This window comes from Pseudophryne corroboree, chromosome 7 (assembly GCF_028390025.1).
Source record: "Pseudophryne corroboree isolate aPseCor3 chromosome 7, aPseCor3.hap2, whole genome shotgun sequence".
Classification (NCBI taxonomy): Eukaryota; Metazoa; Chordata; class Amphibia; order Anura; family Myobatrachidae; genus Pseudophryne; species Pseudophryne corroboree.
In genome coordinates this window covers 59,457,889-59,473,073 of record NC_086450.1, presented here as the reverse complement: position 1 = coordinate 59,473,073, position 15,185 = coordinate 59,457,889, and the positions used below count along the sequence as shown (strand labels likewise).

The 15,185-nt window shown below is 46.3% G+C and overlaps 1 protein-coding gene and 1 long non-coding RNA gene across 5 annotated transcripts in view; one reads left to right on the top strand and one right to left on the bottom strand.

Annotated features, from left to right (window-relative positions):
* Positions 1–15,185, bottom strand: part of LOC134944545 (uncharacterized) — a 145,040-nt gene that overhangs the window by 66,455 nt on the left and 63,400 nt on the right. The window lies entirely within an intron of this gene.
* RBM44 (RNA binding motif protein 44) overlaps positions 1–15,185 on the top strand; it is a 457,239-nt gene that overhangs the window by 439,490 nt on the left and 2,564 nt on the right. For 3 of the 4 annotated variants that reach the window (XM_063933176.1, XM_063933175.1, XM_063933177.1), the window contains 2 exons: positions 7,382–7,512; positions 7,588–7,733. In XM_063933176.1, coding sequence (XP_063789246.1) covers positions 7,382–7,512; positions 7,588–7,717 — 261 coding nt within the window. In that variant the 3' untranslated portion in view covers positions 7,718–7,733. Of the gene's footprint in view, positions 1–7,381; positions 7,513–7,587; positions 7,734–15,185 lie in introns of those variants that run through there. The other variant, XM_063933178.1, reaches the window with a different exon arrangement.

The following is a 15,185-nucleotide window of genomic DNA, read 5'->3' as shown; positions in this document are numbered from 1 at the left end:
AGTATACAATTATGGACGGACTGCCACGGTTAGGTGGTATAAAAAAACCACGGTTAGGTGGTATATAATACAATTATGGATGGACGGACTGCCTGCCGAGTTCCGACACAGAGGTAGCCACAGCCGTGAACTACCGCACTGTACACTGGTTGATAAAGAGATAGTAGTATACTCGTAACAACTAGTATGACACTATGACGACGGTATAAAGAATGAAAAAAAAACCACGGTTAGGTGGTATATATTATAATAATAATACAATTATGGATGGACGGACTGCCTGCCGACTGCCGACACAGAGGTAGCCACAGCCGTGAACTACCGCACTGTACACTGGTTGATAAAGAGATAGTAGTATACTCGTAATAACTAGTATGACACTATGACGACGGTATAAAGAATGAAAAAAAAACCACGGTTAGGTGGTATATATTATAATAATAATACAATTATGGATGGACGGACTGCCTGCCGACTGCCGACACAGAGGTAGCCACAGCCGTGAACTACCGCACTGTACACTGGTTGATAAAGAGATAGTAGTATACTCGTAACAACTAGTATGACACTATGACGACGGTATAAAGAATGAAAAAAAAACCACGGTTAGGTGGTATATATTATAATAATAATACAATTATGGATGGACGGACTGCCTGCCGACTGCCGACACAGAGGTAGCCACAGCCGTGAACTACCGCACTGTACACTGGTTGATAAAGAGATAGTAGTATACTCGTAACAACTAGTATGACACTATGACGACGGTATAAAGAATGAAAAAAAAAACACGGTTAGGTGGTATATATTATAATAATAATACAATTATGGATGGACGGACTGCCTGCCGACTGCCGACACAGAGGTAGCCACAGCCGTGAACTACCGCACTGTACACTGGTTGATAAAGAGATAGTAGTATACTCGTAACAACTAGTATGACACTATGACGACGGTATAAAGAATGAAAAAAAAACCACGGTTAGGTGGTATATATTATAATAATAATACAATTATGGATGGACGGACTGCCTGCCGAGTTCCGACACAGAGGTAGCCACAGCCGTGAACTACCGCACTGTACACTGGTTGATAAAGAGATAGTAGTATACTCGTAACAACTAGTATGACACTATGACGACGGTATAAAGAATGAAAAAAAAACCACGGTTAGGTGGTATATATTATAATAATAATACAATTATGGATGGACGGACTGCCTGCCGACTGCCGACACAGAGGTAGCCACAGCCGTGAACTACCGCACTGTACACTGGTTGATAAAGAGATAGTAGTATACTCGTAACAACTAGTATGACACTATGACGACGGTATAAAGAAAGAAAAAAAAATACCACAGTTAGGTGGTATATATTATAATAATAATACAATTATGGATGGACGGACTGCCTGCCGACTGCCGACACAGAGGTAGCCACAGCCGTGAACTACCGCACTGTACACTGGTTGATAAAGAGATAGTAGTATACTCGTAACAACTAGTATGACACTATGACGACGGTATAAAGAATGAAAAAAAAACCACGGTTAGGTGGTATATATTATAATAATAATACAATTATGGATGGACGGACTGACTGCCGACACAGAGGTAGCCACAGCCGTGAACTACCGCACTGTACACTGGTTGATAAAGAGATAGTAGTATACTCGTAACAACTAGTATGACACTATGACGACGGTATAAAGAAAGAAAAAAAAATACCACGGTTAGGTGGTATATATTGTAATACAATTATGGATGGACGGACTGCCTGCCGAGTTCCGACTGCCGACACAGAGGTAGCCACAGCCGTGAACTACCGCACTGTACTGTGTCTGCTGCTAATATAGACTGGTTGATAAAGAGATAGTATACAATACATACAACAATATACTACTATACTGGTGGTCAGGCACTGGTCACCACTAGTCACACTGGCAGTGGCACTCCTGCAGCAAAAGTGTGCACTGTTTAATTTTAAATTAATATAATATTATGTACTCCTGGGGGCTCCTGCTATAACAACCTGCAGTGCTCCCCAGTCTCCCCCACAATTATTATAAGCTTTGCCTTTTATACATTGATGTGCAGCACACTGGGCTGAGCTGAGTGCACACAGACTGAGTCACACTGTGTGACTGGCTGCTGCTGTGTATCGTTTTTTTTCAGGCAGAGAACGGATATAGCAGAGAACGGATATATTATATTAAAATAAATAAAAGTTAACTAACAACAACTGCACTGGTCACTGTGGTAAACTCTGTCTGACTCTGCACAATCTCTCTCTCTCTTCTAATCTAATTTCTAATGGAGAGGACGCCAGCCACGTCCTCTCCCTATCAATCTCAATGCACGTGTGAAAATGGCGGCGACGCGCGGCTCCTTATATAGAATCCGAGTCTCGCGAGAATCCGACAGCGTCATGATGACGTTCGGGCGCGCTCGGGTTAACCGAGCAAGGCGGGAGGATCCGAGTCTGCTCGGACCCGTGAAAAAAACATGAAGTTCGTGCGGGTTCGGTTTCAGAGAAACCGAACCCGCTCATCTCTAGTTATTATTCCAAGTATTACCATGCAGGTACATAGCAAGCCAAAGTATGCTAGTAGAACGGACTTTCTTTGCCCTACATAGCTACTGAGGGCAAAGAAAGTCCGTTCTACTAGCCTCCGGCGGTATTATTTCTGAGGTTTCCCAGTACTTAGGTGTCTGACATGGAGGAAATGACAATATGGGAACAGTGTACTGTTAAACTGATCACTTTTTCTGTGTCAGAGGAATTGAATACCTTGTTTGAAGAACCGTGGGTTACTCCTGATAAGAAATTTCAAATCCCTAAAAGATTGCTCTCATCTTTTCCTTTTCCTCTTCCTCTGGAGGATGGGAAAAAATTTGAAAATCCAGTGATAGTCAACGCATCAGTCTCTAGGTTGTCACGAAAAATTGTATTGCCTGTCCCTGGTGCAGCCTCCCTAAAGGACACGGCTGATCGTAAAATTGAGACTACGCTCAAATCATTGTACACAGCTGCTGGGGCGTCCAGAGACCCACTGTTGCATGTGCGTGGATCACAAAAGCCATTGCTAAATGGGCAGGTAGCCTAATTGAGGGGTTAGATTCCTTGTCTAGGGAGTGATGTTGTTTTACTCCTGCAACATATACAGGACTCTGCAAACTTTATGGTGGAAGCCATAAAAGAGAGAGGCTTGCTTAATGCACGCACCAGCGCTATGGCAGTGTCAGCAAGCAGGGGCTTGTGGCTATGCCAGTGGACTGCTGATGTGGATTCCAGGAAGGGAGTGGAAGGTCTACCATTCACAGGAGAGGCCTTATTTGGAGATGAACTAGACAAATGGATCTCCAAAAGCTACTGCGGGTAAGTCTACCTATGTTCCTTCCGCAGCTCCCCCAGCCAGGAAAGCTTATTCAGCTTCAAATTTACAGTCCTTTCGGACGGCCAAGTTTAAGGGCAAATCCAGAGGTGCTTCTACGGCCTCCAGAGGCACAAGAGGTGAACCACGCAAACCAGCAACTGCAGTTGCTCAGGAACAGAGCTCAGGCTTTGCTTCCTCAAAGCCTTCAGCATGACGGTGGACCGCGATGCCTGGAGGGCTGTCAGGTGGGAGCCCGACTAAAATTCTTCAGTCACATCTGATCAAGTTCGTGCCGGGATCCCTGGGTCATAGATCTTATTTCCCAGGGCTACAGACTGGATTTCCAAGAGCTCCCACCTCACAGATTCTTCAAATTAGGCTTACCAGCTTCACAAGTGGCACGTATAACTTTACAGCATGCCATCCAAAAACTGGTACAGACTCCAGTCATTGTTAAACCTCATATGCAAAACAATGGGTACTATTCCAACTTGTTTGTTGTACCGAAACCGGACGGTTTGGTAAGGCCGATTCTGAATCTCAAGTCCTTGAACCCGTACTTAAAAGTTTTCAAGTTCAAGATGGAGTCTCTGAGAGCGGTAATCTCAGGTCTGGAGGAGGAGGAATTCCTAGTGTGTCTGGATATCAAGGATGCGTACCTTCACATTCCGATCTGGCCGCCCCATCAGGCTTATCTACGGTTTGCACTACATGACTGTCACTACCAGTTCCAGTCCCTGCCATTTGGCTTTTCCACGGCACCGAGGGTGTTCACCAAAGTGATGGCAGAGATGATGTTTCTACTCCGCAAACAGGGAGTGAATATAATTCCGTACCTGGACGATCTTCTGATAAAGGCGCCGTCCAGGGAGAGGTTGCTGGAAGCATTGGTTTCTCAACCAGACTTCTCCAGGGTCATGGGTGGATTCTGAACCTTCCGAAATCTCACCTAGAGCCAACATGGAGGCTTCCATTCCTGGGAATGATACTGGACACAGTCGCAGAAAGTGTTCTTTCCGTTGGAAAAGCATTGATAGTCCAGTCGATGGTTTGGGCTGTCCTGAAGCCAACCCGGATATCGGTGCATCTATGCATTTGCCTTCTGGGGGAAATTGTGGCCTCTTATGAGGTGCTTCAATACGGAAGGTTTCACACAAGACCCTTCCAGCTCGATCTGTTGGACAGATGGTCCGCATCGCATCTTTACATGCACCAGAGGATCCGTCTGTCGCCAAAAGCCAGGATCTCCTTTCTGTGGTGGCTACAGATTTCTCACCTCGTTGAGGTTCGGAATTCAGAATTGGATTCTGTTAACCACAGACGCGAGCCTCAGAGGTTGGGGAGCAGAAGGAAGATGTTCAAGTCAGGAAGTCATCCTTCCAATCAACATTCTGGAACTCGGGGCCATATAAAACGCCCTTCTGCAGGCCTCATATCTCCTTCAAGATCAGGCCATTCAGGTCCAGTCGAACAATGTGACGGCAGTGACGTACATAAACCGACAGGGCGGAACGAAAAGCAGAGCAGCTATGTCAGAGGTGTCAAGAATTCTCCTCTGGGCAGAAAAAAAGCTGTGGCGTTGTCAACAGTCTTCATTCCAGGAGTAGACAACTGGGAAGCAGACTTCCTCAGCAGACACGACCTGCACCCCGGGGGAGTGGGGCCTTCACCCGGAAGTGTTCCGGTGGTTGACAAGTCAATGGGGATATCCACAAATCGACATGATGGCCTCTCGTCTCAACAAGAAGCTCAGGTGGTATTGTTCCAGGTCGAGAGACCCACAGGCAGTCAGTAGCGGAGGGCGCTCTGACGACCCCTTGAGTCTATCATATGGTGTACGTGTTTCCTCCACTTCCTCTGATCCCAAGGATTCTAAAAAGAATAAAAAGGGAAAAGGTTCAAGCAATACTCATTGCTCTGGACTGGCCGAGAAGGGCCTGGTACGCGGACCTTCTGGAGATGCTCCTCGAAGAACCGAGGATCTTCTGCAACAGGGCCGTTCGTCTATCAAGACTTACCGCGGCTACGTTTCACAGCATGGATGTTGAACGGCTGATTCTAGCCAGAAGAGGGATCCCTGACAAGGTTATCCCGACTATGATCCAAGCCAGGAAGGGGGTAACGTCTAAACATTACCACCGTATTTGGAAGAAATACGTCTGTGTGAGAGCAAAAAAAATTCTGTGGGGGAATTTCATCTGGGGTGTTTCCTGCTTTTTCTGCAGGCAGGTGTGGATGTGGGCATCCGTCTGGGCTCTTTTAAAAGTCCACATTTTGGCCTTATCCATTTTCTTTCAGAAACAATTGGCTTCTCTCCCTGAGGTCCAGACGTTCTGGAAAGGTGTACTACACATCCAACCTCCCTTTGTGCCCCCCATGGCACCTTGGGATCTCAATTTGGTGCTGCAGTTCCTCCAATCGGACTGGTTTGAAACGTTACAGGAGGTTGACGTAAAATATCTTACATGGAAGACAGTCACACTGTTGGCCTTGGCTTCGGCGAGGCGTGTGTCAGAGCTTGGGGCATTGTCTCACAAGAGCCCCTATTTAATTTTTCATGAGGGCAGAGCTGAACTCAGAACTCGTCAGCAATTTCTTCCTAAAGTGGTGTCTGCGTTTCACATCAACCAACCAATTGTGGTTCCGGTGATAACCAACATCTCTGCTACTTCAAAGTCTTTGGATTATGTAAGGGCTTTGAAGGTGTGTGTAAAGAGAACATGCTTATTCCACGGCAGGATTGCCGATTCCAAAATTTGTACAGGCCCCCTCTACTAGGTCGGTGGGTTCTTCTTGGGCGGCTGCCCGCGGTCTCGGCTTTACAGCTCGGCCTAGCACCTACTTGGTCTGGTTCGAATACGTTTGCTAAGTTCTACAAGTTCGATACTTTGGCCTCTGAGGACCTTCAGTTTGGTCAATCAGTTCTGCAGGAACCTCAGCACTCTCCCACCCGGTTAAGGAGCTTTGGTACATCCCCATGGTACTAAATGGAACCCCAGTATCCTTTAGGACGTAAGAGAAAATAAGATTTTAATTACCTACCGGTAAATCCTTTTCTCGTAGTCCGTAGAGGATACTGGGCGCCCACCCGGTGCTTCGTTCTTCCTGCACTGTTACTTGGTTAAGTATTGTTGGTTCAGCCGTTGCTGTTACTGTTTAAAGTTGGGCTAGCATTGCTTTCCTCTTGTTTGTGTGTGCTGGTTCGGAATCTCACCACTATCCTTTTATATCCTTCTCTCAAAGTTTGTCCGTCTCCTCGGGCACAGTTTTCTAGACTGAGTCTGGTAGGGGGGGCATAGAGGGAGGATCCAGCCCACACTATCAAATTCTTAGTGTCCATGGCTCCTAGTGGAACCGTCTATACCAAAGGTTCTCAAACTCGGTCCTCGGGGGCCCACACAGTGCATGTTTTGCAGGTCTCCTCACAGAATCGCAAGTGAAATAATTGGCTCCACCTGTGGACCTTTTAAAATGTGTCAGTGAGTAATTAATACACCTGTGCACCTGCTGGGTTACCTGCAAAACATGCACTGTGTGGGCTCCCGAGGACCGAGTTTGAGAACCTCTGGTCTATACCCTATGGTAATAATTTACCAGTAGGTAATTAAAATCCTAATTTTTTGTTTTCGTAACCGTCATGAATCTTTACAGCAATATTCAGGCATTCAGCCGGTGTGTCTGGATCCCACATCCAGGTACCATGATCTGTATTTTTGGGGTCCCCTTGAATGTCAGTTTATTTTATTGAGTGTCACAGCAGTTGGGTCCCAGGTAAATCAGAAGTTGAGCGCAACTGATCTTGAGAACACATAATAAGTAGGGGAGCTTTTAATCGTGTTGGCTCATAGTGTATACGTTCTTTTCAAGGAACTTGAATTAGAACAAAGCTGTACATTACATTCTGGTTGTAACTGTCACACTTGTTACATTTTGTAGAAACTTACTTTAGGATTTAATAAATGAAAGTAATACTTTAGACGTTATCTGTGTTCCTGTGTGCACTTAGGATTGGAGTATGGCCGAACTTGAGAAAGAAGCTGCTGAGTTTAATATGATTGTCATTCCTAACCGATTTAATTTCTACCAGTACCAAAGGGTGTTTAATTATCTGACAGACCACCATAAAGATGTTCCCAGGTAAGGGCTACTGTCAGTGCTTGGCGTTGCTGGCTTCTGCATTAGACTCCCTACTACCATGTGTCTATATTGCAGTCAGCAGATTTCTGATACCTTGGAAGAGATGAGACGAAGCAGAGGAGGCTATCTCTGCGGTGTGCCTATTCCAGAAATTATAGCAGAGGCATGTTCAAAATTGGCTGCGAGAAAGAAGGCACCAGTCTGACCGTTGAACACTTCAGGTACTATAGTTCATGGTCAGACCAAAATATTTTAGATTTTGCAAGGAACTGCAAAATTTGGAAGTCCCTGAAAAGCTTATAATATACATAGTATAAAAGTTGTCCCCACCCCCCTAGTACATAAAGACGTATCAGCAATGAGACTTGAACACTACATGACAATAGAAAATTCAGAAGTCTTTGATGCATATATTTGCAAAGATATGATTAAGCCACCAGGCCTCAGCAAGGCTTCTCTGATGCTGGTGGTCCCTAACATTACATAGTAACCGCTCCCACTCTGGTCAAATAATTGTTTAATGTTATGCTACATAATAGCACATATGAAAATATCTCTAAATTGAGAGTCAGTTCACCTGGGGTCACCCCTAGATCCTCCAAATAACATAGTAATTGAGGTTGAATAGAGGCAAAATGCCCATTGTGTTCAACCTATATTCTGTATTAAGTGGAGTTGATTAAAATGTACCTGCTGAAGTAATGTTTTATGACTGGTTAACATGTTACACCCGGATTATAAACGTCAATATTTTAAATGTTATAACCTTGAATATCATTTTCAATCAGAAATATATCCAATCCTTTTTTAAATGCATTTACAGAGTCCGCCATTACCACCTTCCCTGTCAGGGAATTCCAAATCCTTATTGCCCTAACAGTGAAGAAACCTTTCCTCCGTTGCGTATGGAATTTTCTGTCCTCCAGCCTCAGCGAGTGCCCACGTGTCCTAAACAGTGTTCTTTTAATAAATAATTCCTCTGATAACTCTTTGTAATGTCCCTTTACATATTTGAAGATATTAATAATGTCTCCTCTTAGATGCCTCTTGTCCAGTGTATACATATTCAACCTAGTAAGCCTTTCCTCGTAATACAGTCCCTCTAGCCCTTTTATCAGTGTAGTAGCTCGCCTTTGAACCGTTTCAAGTTCACCGATATCTTTTTTTTATACAGTGGTGCCAAAAACTGAACACAATATTCCAGGTGCGGACGTACCAATGATTTGTACAGTGGCAGGATTACATCCTCGTCCCTTCTCTCAATTCCCCATTTTATGCACACTAGCACCTTACTTACCTTCTTTACTGAGCTTTAACATTGTATACGGTGATTACGCTTATTATCAATGAGTACCCCAAAATCTTTTTCCAATGCTGTTACCCATAGACTTTCCCCATTTAATATGTAGGATGCAAGTTTGTTTTTAGTCCCGAAATGCATAACCTTGCATTTTTCTATGTTGAACCTCATTCTCCATTTAGACGCCCAGATTCAAGTTTAGATAAGTCATTCTGCAAAGACTCCACATCTATTTCCGAATTAATTACCCTACACAGTTTAGTATCATCTGCTTTCCTAGCCTATTTTTAGGTCATTGATAAATATGTTGAACAGTAGTGGCCCGAGTACGGACCCTTGTGGTATTCCGCTGACTATTGGTGTCCAGCTTGAGGACTTCCCGTTGACCACTACTCGCTGTACCCTATTATCCAGCCAGTTACTTATCCATGTACAAACAGTTTTTCCTAGGCCAATTTTTTTATTTGATGATCAGTCTCCTGTGAGGCACTGAATCGAAGGCTTTTGCAAAATCTAAGTAAACCACATCCACTGCTTTTTCCCTGGTCAAAATTGTCGCTCACTTCCTCATAGAAGCTAACTAAGTTAGTTTGATATGATCTGTCACTAACAAACCCGTGCTGGCTCTTGCTAATAATCTTAGCGGTCTGCAGATACTCCTGTATGCTATCCCTTAGAATTCCTTCCAATATTTTCCCCACTATAGATGTCAAACTAACCGGTCAGTAGTTACCCAGATTACCTCAACTATACGCCAATCCTTCGATGCCATGCCTGATCTAATTGAACTTTTTAAAATCAAGTATAGGGGTCTTGCTAGTTGTGACCTAAGCTCCAAAAGAACCCTCGGGTGAAGTCCATCAGGGCCAGGTGATTTATTAATCTTAATTTTGCTTAGTCTCTCCCGGACTACATCTTCACTTAAACAAGTATCTAACCATGAATCTTTACTGTCACTATCATTATGCACTACTCCCACCGTCAGTTCTTCTCTTCTGAACACTGATGAAAAAAATGTGTTCAGTATTTCTGCTTTTATTTCGTCATTTATCAATACTCCAAATTCGTCTTTTATTGGACCTATGTTCTCCTTTTCTCTAACGTCCTAGTGGATGCTGGGGACTCCGAAAGGACCATGGGGAATAGCGGCTCCGCAGGAGACTGGGCACAAAAGTAAAAGCTTTAAGACTACCTGGTGTGCACTGGCTCCTCCCCCTATGACCCTCCTCCAAGCCTCAGTTAGATTTTTGTGCCCGAACGAGAAGGGTGCAGTCTAGGTGGCTCTCCTGAGCTGCTTAGAAAAAAGTTTAGTTTTAGGTTTTTTATTTTCAGTGAGACCTGCTGGCAACAGGCTCACTGCACCGAGGGACTAAGGGGAGAAGAAGCGAACTCACCTGCGTGCAGAGTGGATTGGGCTTCTTAGGCTACTGGACATTAGCTCCAGAGGGACGATCACAGGCCCAGCCATGGATGGGTCCCAGAGCCGCGCCGCCGTCCCCCTTACAGAGCCAGAAGACTAAAGAGGTCCGGAAAATCGGCGGCAGAAGACGTCCTGTCTTCAATAAGGTAGCGCACAGCACTGCAGCTGTGCGCCATTGCTCTCAGCACACTTCACACTCCGGTCACTGAGGGTGCAGGGCGCTGGGGGGGGGGGCGCCCTGAGACGCAATAAAAACACCTTTTTTGGCAAAAAATACATCACATATAGCTCCTGGGCTATGTGGATGCATTTAACCCCTGCCAATTTTTCCATAAAAAAGCGGGAGAAAGGCCGCCGAAAAGGGGGCGGAGCCTATCTCCTCAGCACACTGGCGCCATTTTTTCCTCACAGCTCTGTTGGAGGAAGGCTCCCTGACTCTCCCCTGCAGTCCTGAACTACAGAAACAGGGTAAAACAAGAGAGGGGGGGCACTAATTTGGCAGATAAATATATATTGCAGCTATATCAGGGAAAAACACTCATATAAGGTTATCCCTATATATATATATAGCGCTCTGGTGTGTGCTGGCAAACTCTCCCTCTGTCTCCCCAGTCCTGTCCTCTGTCAGAGCATTCCCTGTGTGTGTGCTGTGTGTCGGTACGTTGTGTCGACATGTATGAGGAGGAAAATGGTGTGGAGGCAGAGCAATTGCCTGTGTTAGTGATGTCACCCCCTAGGGAGTCGACACCTGACTGGATGGTCTTATGGAAAGAATTACGTGATAGTGTCAGCACTTTACAAAAGACTGTTGATGACATGAGACAGCCGGCAAATCAGTTAATACCTGTACAGGCGTCTCAAACACCGTCAGGGGCTCTAAAACGCCCGTTACCTCAGGTCGATACAGACACTGACACGGACACTGACTCCAGTGTCGACGGTGAGGAAACAAACGTATTTTCCAGTAGGGCCACACGTTACATGATCACGGCAATGAAGGAGGTTTTGAACATTTCTGATACTACAAGTATCACAAAAAAGGGTATTATGTGGGGTGTGAAAAAACTACCCGTAGTTTTTCCTGAATCAGATGAATTAAATGAGGTGTGTGATGAAGCGTGGGTTTCCCCCGATAAAAAACTGCTAATTTCTAAAAAATTATTGGCATTATTCCCTTTCCCGCCAGAGGTTAGGGCACGTTGGGAAACACCCCCTAGGGTAGATAAGGCGCTCACACGCTTATCAAAACAAGTGGCGTTGCCGTCTCCTGATACGGCCGCCCTCAAGGAACCAGCTGATAGGAAGCTGGAAAATATCCTAAAAAGTATATACACACATACTGGTATTATACTGCGACCAGCAATCGCCTCAGCCTGGATGCTGGGGTGGCTTGGTCGGATTCCCTGACTGAAAATATTGATACCCTGGACAGGGACAATATATTATTGACTATAGAGCATTTAAAGGATGCATTTCTATATATGCGAGATGCACAGAGGGATATTTGCACTCTGGCATCAAGAGTAAGTGCGCTGTCCATTTCTGCCAGAAGAGGGTTATGGACGCGACAGTGGTCAGGTGATGCGGATTCCAAACGGCATATGGAAGTATTGCCGTATAAAGGGGAGGAGTTATTTGGGGTCGGTCTATCGGACCTGGTGGCCACGGCAACGGCTGGGAAATCCACCTTTTTACCCCAGGTCACCTCTCAGCAGAAAAAGACACCGTCTTTTCAGGCTCAGTCCTTTCGTCCCCATAAGGGCAAGCGGGCAAAAGGCCACTCATATCTGCCACGGGGCAGAGGAAGGGGAAAAAGACTGCAGCAGACAGCCTCTTCCCACGAACAGAAGCCCTCCCCCGCTTCTGCCAAGTCCTCAGCATGACGCTGGGGCCTTACAAGCGGACTCAGGCACGGTGGGGGCCCGTCTCAAGAATTTCTGCGCGCAGTGGGCTCACTCGCAAGTGGACCCCTGGATCCTGCAGGTAGTATCTCAGGGGTACAAATTGGAATTCGAGACGTCTCCCCCTCGCCGGTTCCTGAAGTCTGCTTTACCAACGTCTCCCCCCGACAGGGAGGCGGTATTGGAAGCCATTCACAAGCTGTATTCCCAGCAGGTGATAATTAAGGTACCCCTCCTACAACAGGGAAAGGGGTATTATTCCACGCTGTTTGTGGTACCGAAGCCGGACGGCTCGGTGAGACCCATTTTAAATCTGAAATCCTTGAACACTTACATAAAAAGGTTCAAGTTCAAGATGGAGTCACTCAGAGCAGTGATAGCGAACCTGGAAGAAGGGGACTATATGGTGTCTCTGGACATCAAGGATGCTTACCTCCATGTCCCAATTTGCCCTTCTCACCAAGGGTACCTCAGGTTTGTGGTACAGAACTGTCACTATCAGTTTCAGACGCTGCCGTTTGGATTGTCCACGGCACCCCGGGTCTTTACCAAGGTAATGGCCGAAATGATGATTCTTCTTCGAAGAAAAGGCGTCTTAATTATCCCTTACTTGGACGATCTCCTGATAAGGGCAAGGTCCAGAGAACAGTTAGAGGTCGGAGTAGCACTATCTCAAGTAGTACTACGACAGCACGGATGGATTCTAAATATTCCAAAATCGCAGCTGATTCCGACGACACGTCTGCTGTTCCTAGGGATGATTCTGGACACAGTACAGAAAAAGGTGTTTCTCCCGGAGGAGAAAGCCAGGGAGTTATCCGACCTAGTCAGGAACCTCCTAAGACCAGGCCAAGTGTCAGTGCATCAATGCACAAGGGTCCTGGGAAAGATGGTGGCTTCTTACGAAGCGATTCCATTCGGCAGATTCCACGCAAGAACTTTTCAGTGGGATCTGCTGGACAAATGGTCCGGATCGCATCTTCAAATGCATCAGCGGATAACCCTGTCTCCAAGGACAAGGGTGTCTCTCCTGTGGTGGTTACAGAGTGCTCATCTCCTAGAGGGCCGCAGATTCGGCATTCAGGATTGGGTCCTGGTGACCACGGATGCCAGCCTGAGAGGCTGGGGAGCAGTCACACAGGGAAAAAATTTCCAGGGCTTGTGGTCAAGCATGGAAACGTCACTTCACATAAATATCCTGGAACTAAGGGCCATTTACAATGCCCTAAGTCAGGCAAGGCCTCTGCTTCAGGGTCAGCCGGTGTTGATCCAGTCGGACAACATCACGGCAGTCGCCCACGTAAACAGACAGGGCGGCACAAGAAGCAGGAGGGCAATGACGGAAGTTGCAAGGATTCTTCGCTGGGCGGAAAATCATGTGATAGCACTGTCAGCAGTGTTCATTCCGGGAGTGGACAACTGGGAAGCAGACTTCCTCAGCAGACACGATCTTCACCCGGGGGAGTGGGGACTTCACCCAGAAGTCTTCCACATGATTGTGAACCGTTGGGAAAAACCAAAGGTGGACATGATGGCGTCCCGCCTCAACAAAAAACTGGACAGATATTGCGCCAGGTCAAGGGACCCTCAGGCAATAGCTGTGGACGCTCTGGTAACACCGTGGGTGTACCAGTCAGTATATGTGTTCCCTCCTCTGCCTCTCATACCCAAGGTACTGAGAATCATAAGAAGGAGAGGTGTAAAGACTATACTCGTGGCTCCGGATTGGCCAAGAAGGACTTGGTACCCGGAAATTCAAGAGATGCTCACGGAAGACCCGTGGCCTCTACCTCTAAGAAAGGACCTGCTCCAGCAGGGACCATGTCTGTTCCAAGACTTACCGCTGCTGCGTTTGACGGCATGGCGGTTGAACGCCGGATCCTGAAGGAAAAAGGCATTCCGGATGAAGTTATCCCTACCCTGATCAAAGCCAGGAAGGATGTAACTGTGCAACATTATCACCGTATTTGGCGTAAATATGTTGCGTGGTGTGAGGCCAGGAAGGCCCCTACAGAGGAATTTCAACTGGGTCGATTCCTGCATTTCCTGCAAACAGGACTGTCTATGGGCCTCAAATTAGGGTCCATTAAGGTTCAAATTTCAGCCCTGTCGATATTCTTCCAAAAAGAACTAGCTTCAGTTCCTGAAGTTCAGACGTTTGTCAAGGGGGTACTGCATATACAGCCTCCTTTTGTGCCTCCAGTGGCACCTTGGGATCTCAATGTAGTTTTGGGATTCCTAAAATCACATTGGTTTGAACCACTCACCACTGTGGATTTAAAATATCTCACATGGAAAGTGGTAATGCTGTTAGCCCTGGCTTCAGCCAGGCGTGTATCAGAATTGGCGGCTTTATCCTATAAAAGCCCTTACCTAATTTTTCATACGGACAGGGCAGAATTGAGGACTCGTCCTCAATTTCTCCCTAAGGTGGTTTCAGCATTTCACTTAAACCAGCCTATTGTGGTGCCTGCGGCTACTAGGGACTTGGAGGATTCCAAGTTGCTGGACGTAGTCAGGGCCCTGAAAATATATGTTTCCAGGACGGCTGGAGTCAGAAAATCTGACTCGCTGTTTATCCTGTATGCACCCAACAAGCTGGGTGCCCCTGCTTCTAAGCAGACGATTGCTCGTTGGATTTGTAGTACAATTCAGCTTGCACATTCTGTGGCAGGCCTGCCACAGCCAAAATCTGTAAAAGCCCATTCCACACGGAAAGTGGGCTCATCTTGGGCGGCTGCCCGAGGGGTCTCGGCTTTACAACTTTGCCGAGCAGCTACTTGGTCAGGGGCAAATACGTTTGCAAAATTCTACAAATTTGATACCCTGGCTGAGGAGGACCTGGAGTTCTCTCATTCGGTGCTGCAGAGTCATCCGCACTCTCCCGCCCGTTTGGGAGCTTTGGTATAATCCCCATGGTCCTTTCGGAGTCCCCAGCATCCACTAGGACGTTAGAGAAAATAAGAATTTACTTACCGATAATTCTATTTCTCATAGTCCGTAGTGGATGCTGGGCGCCCATCCCAAGTGCGGATTGTCTGCAATACTTGTA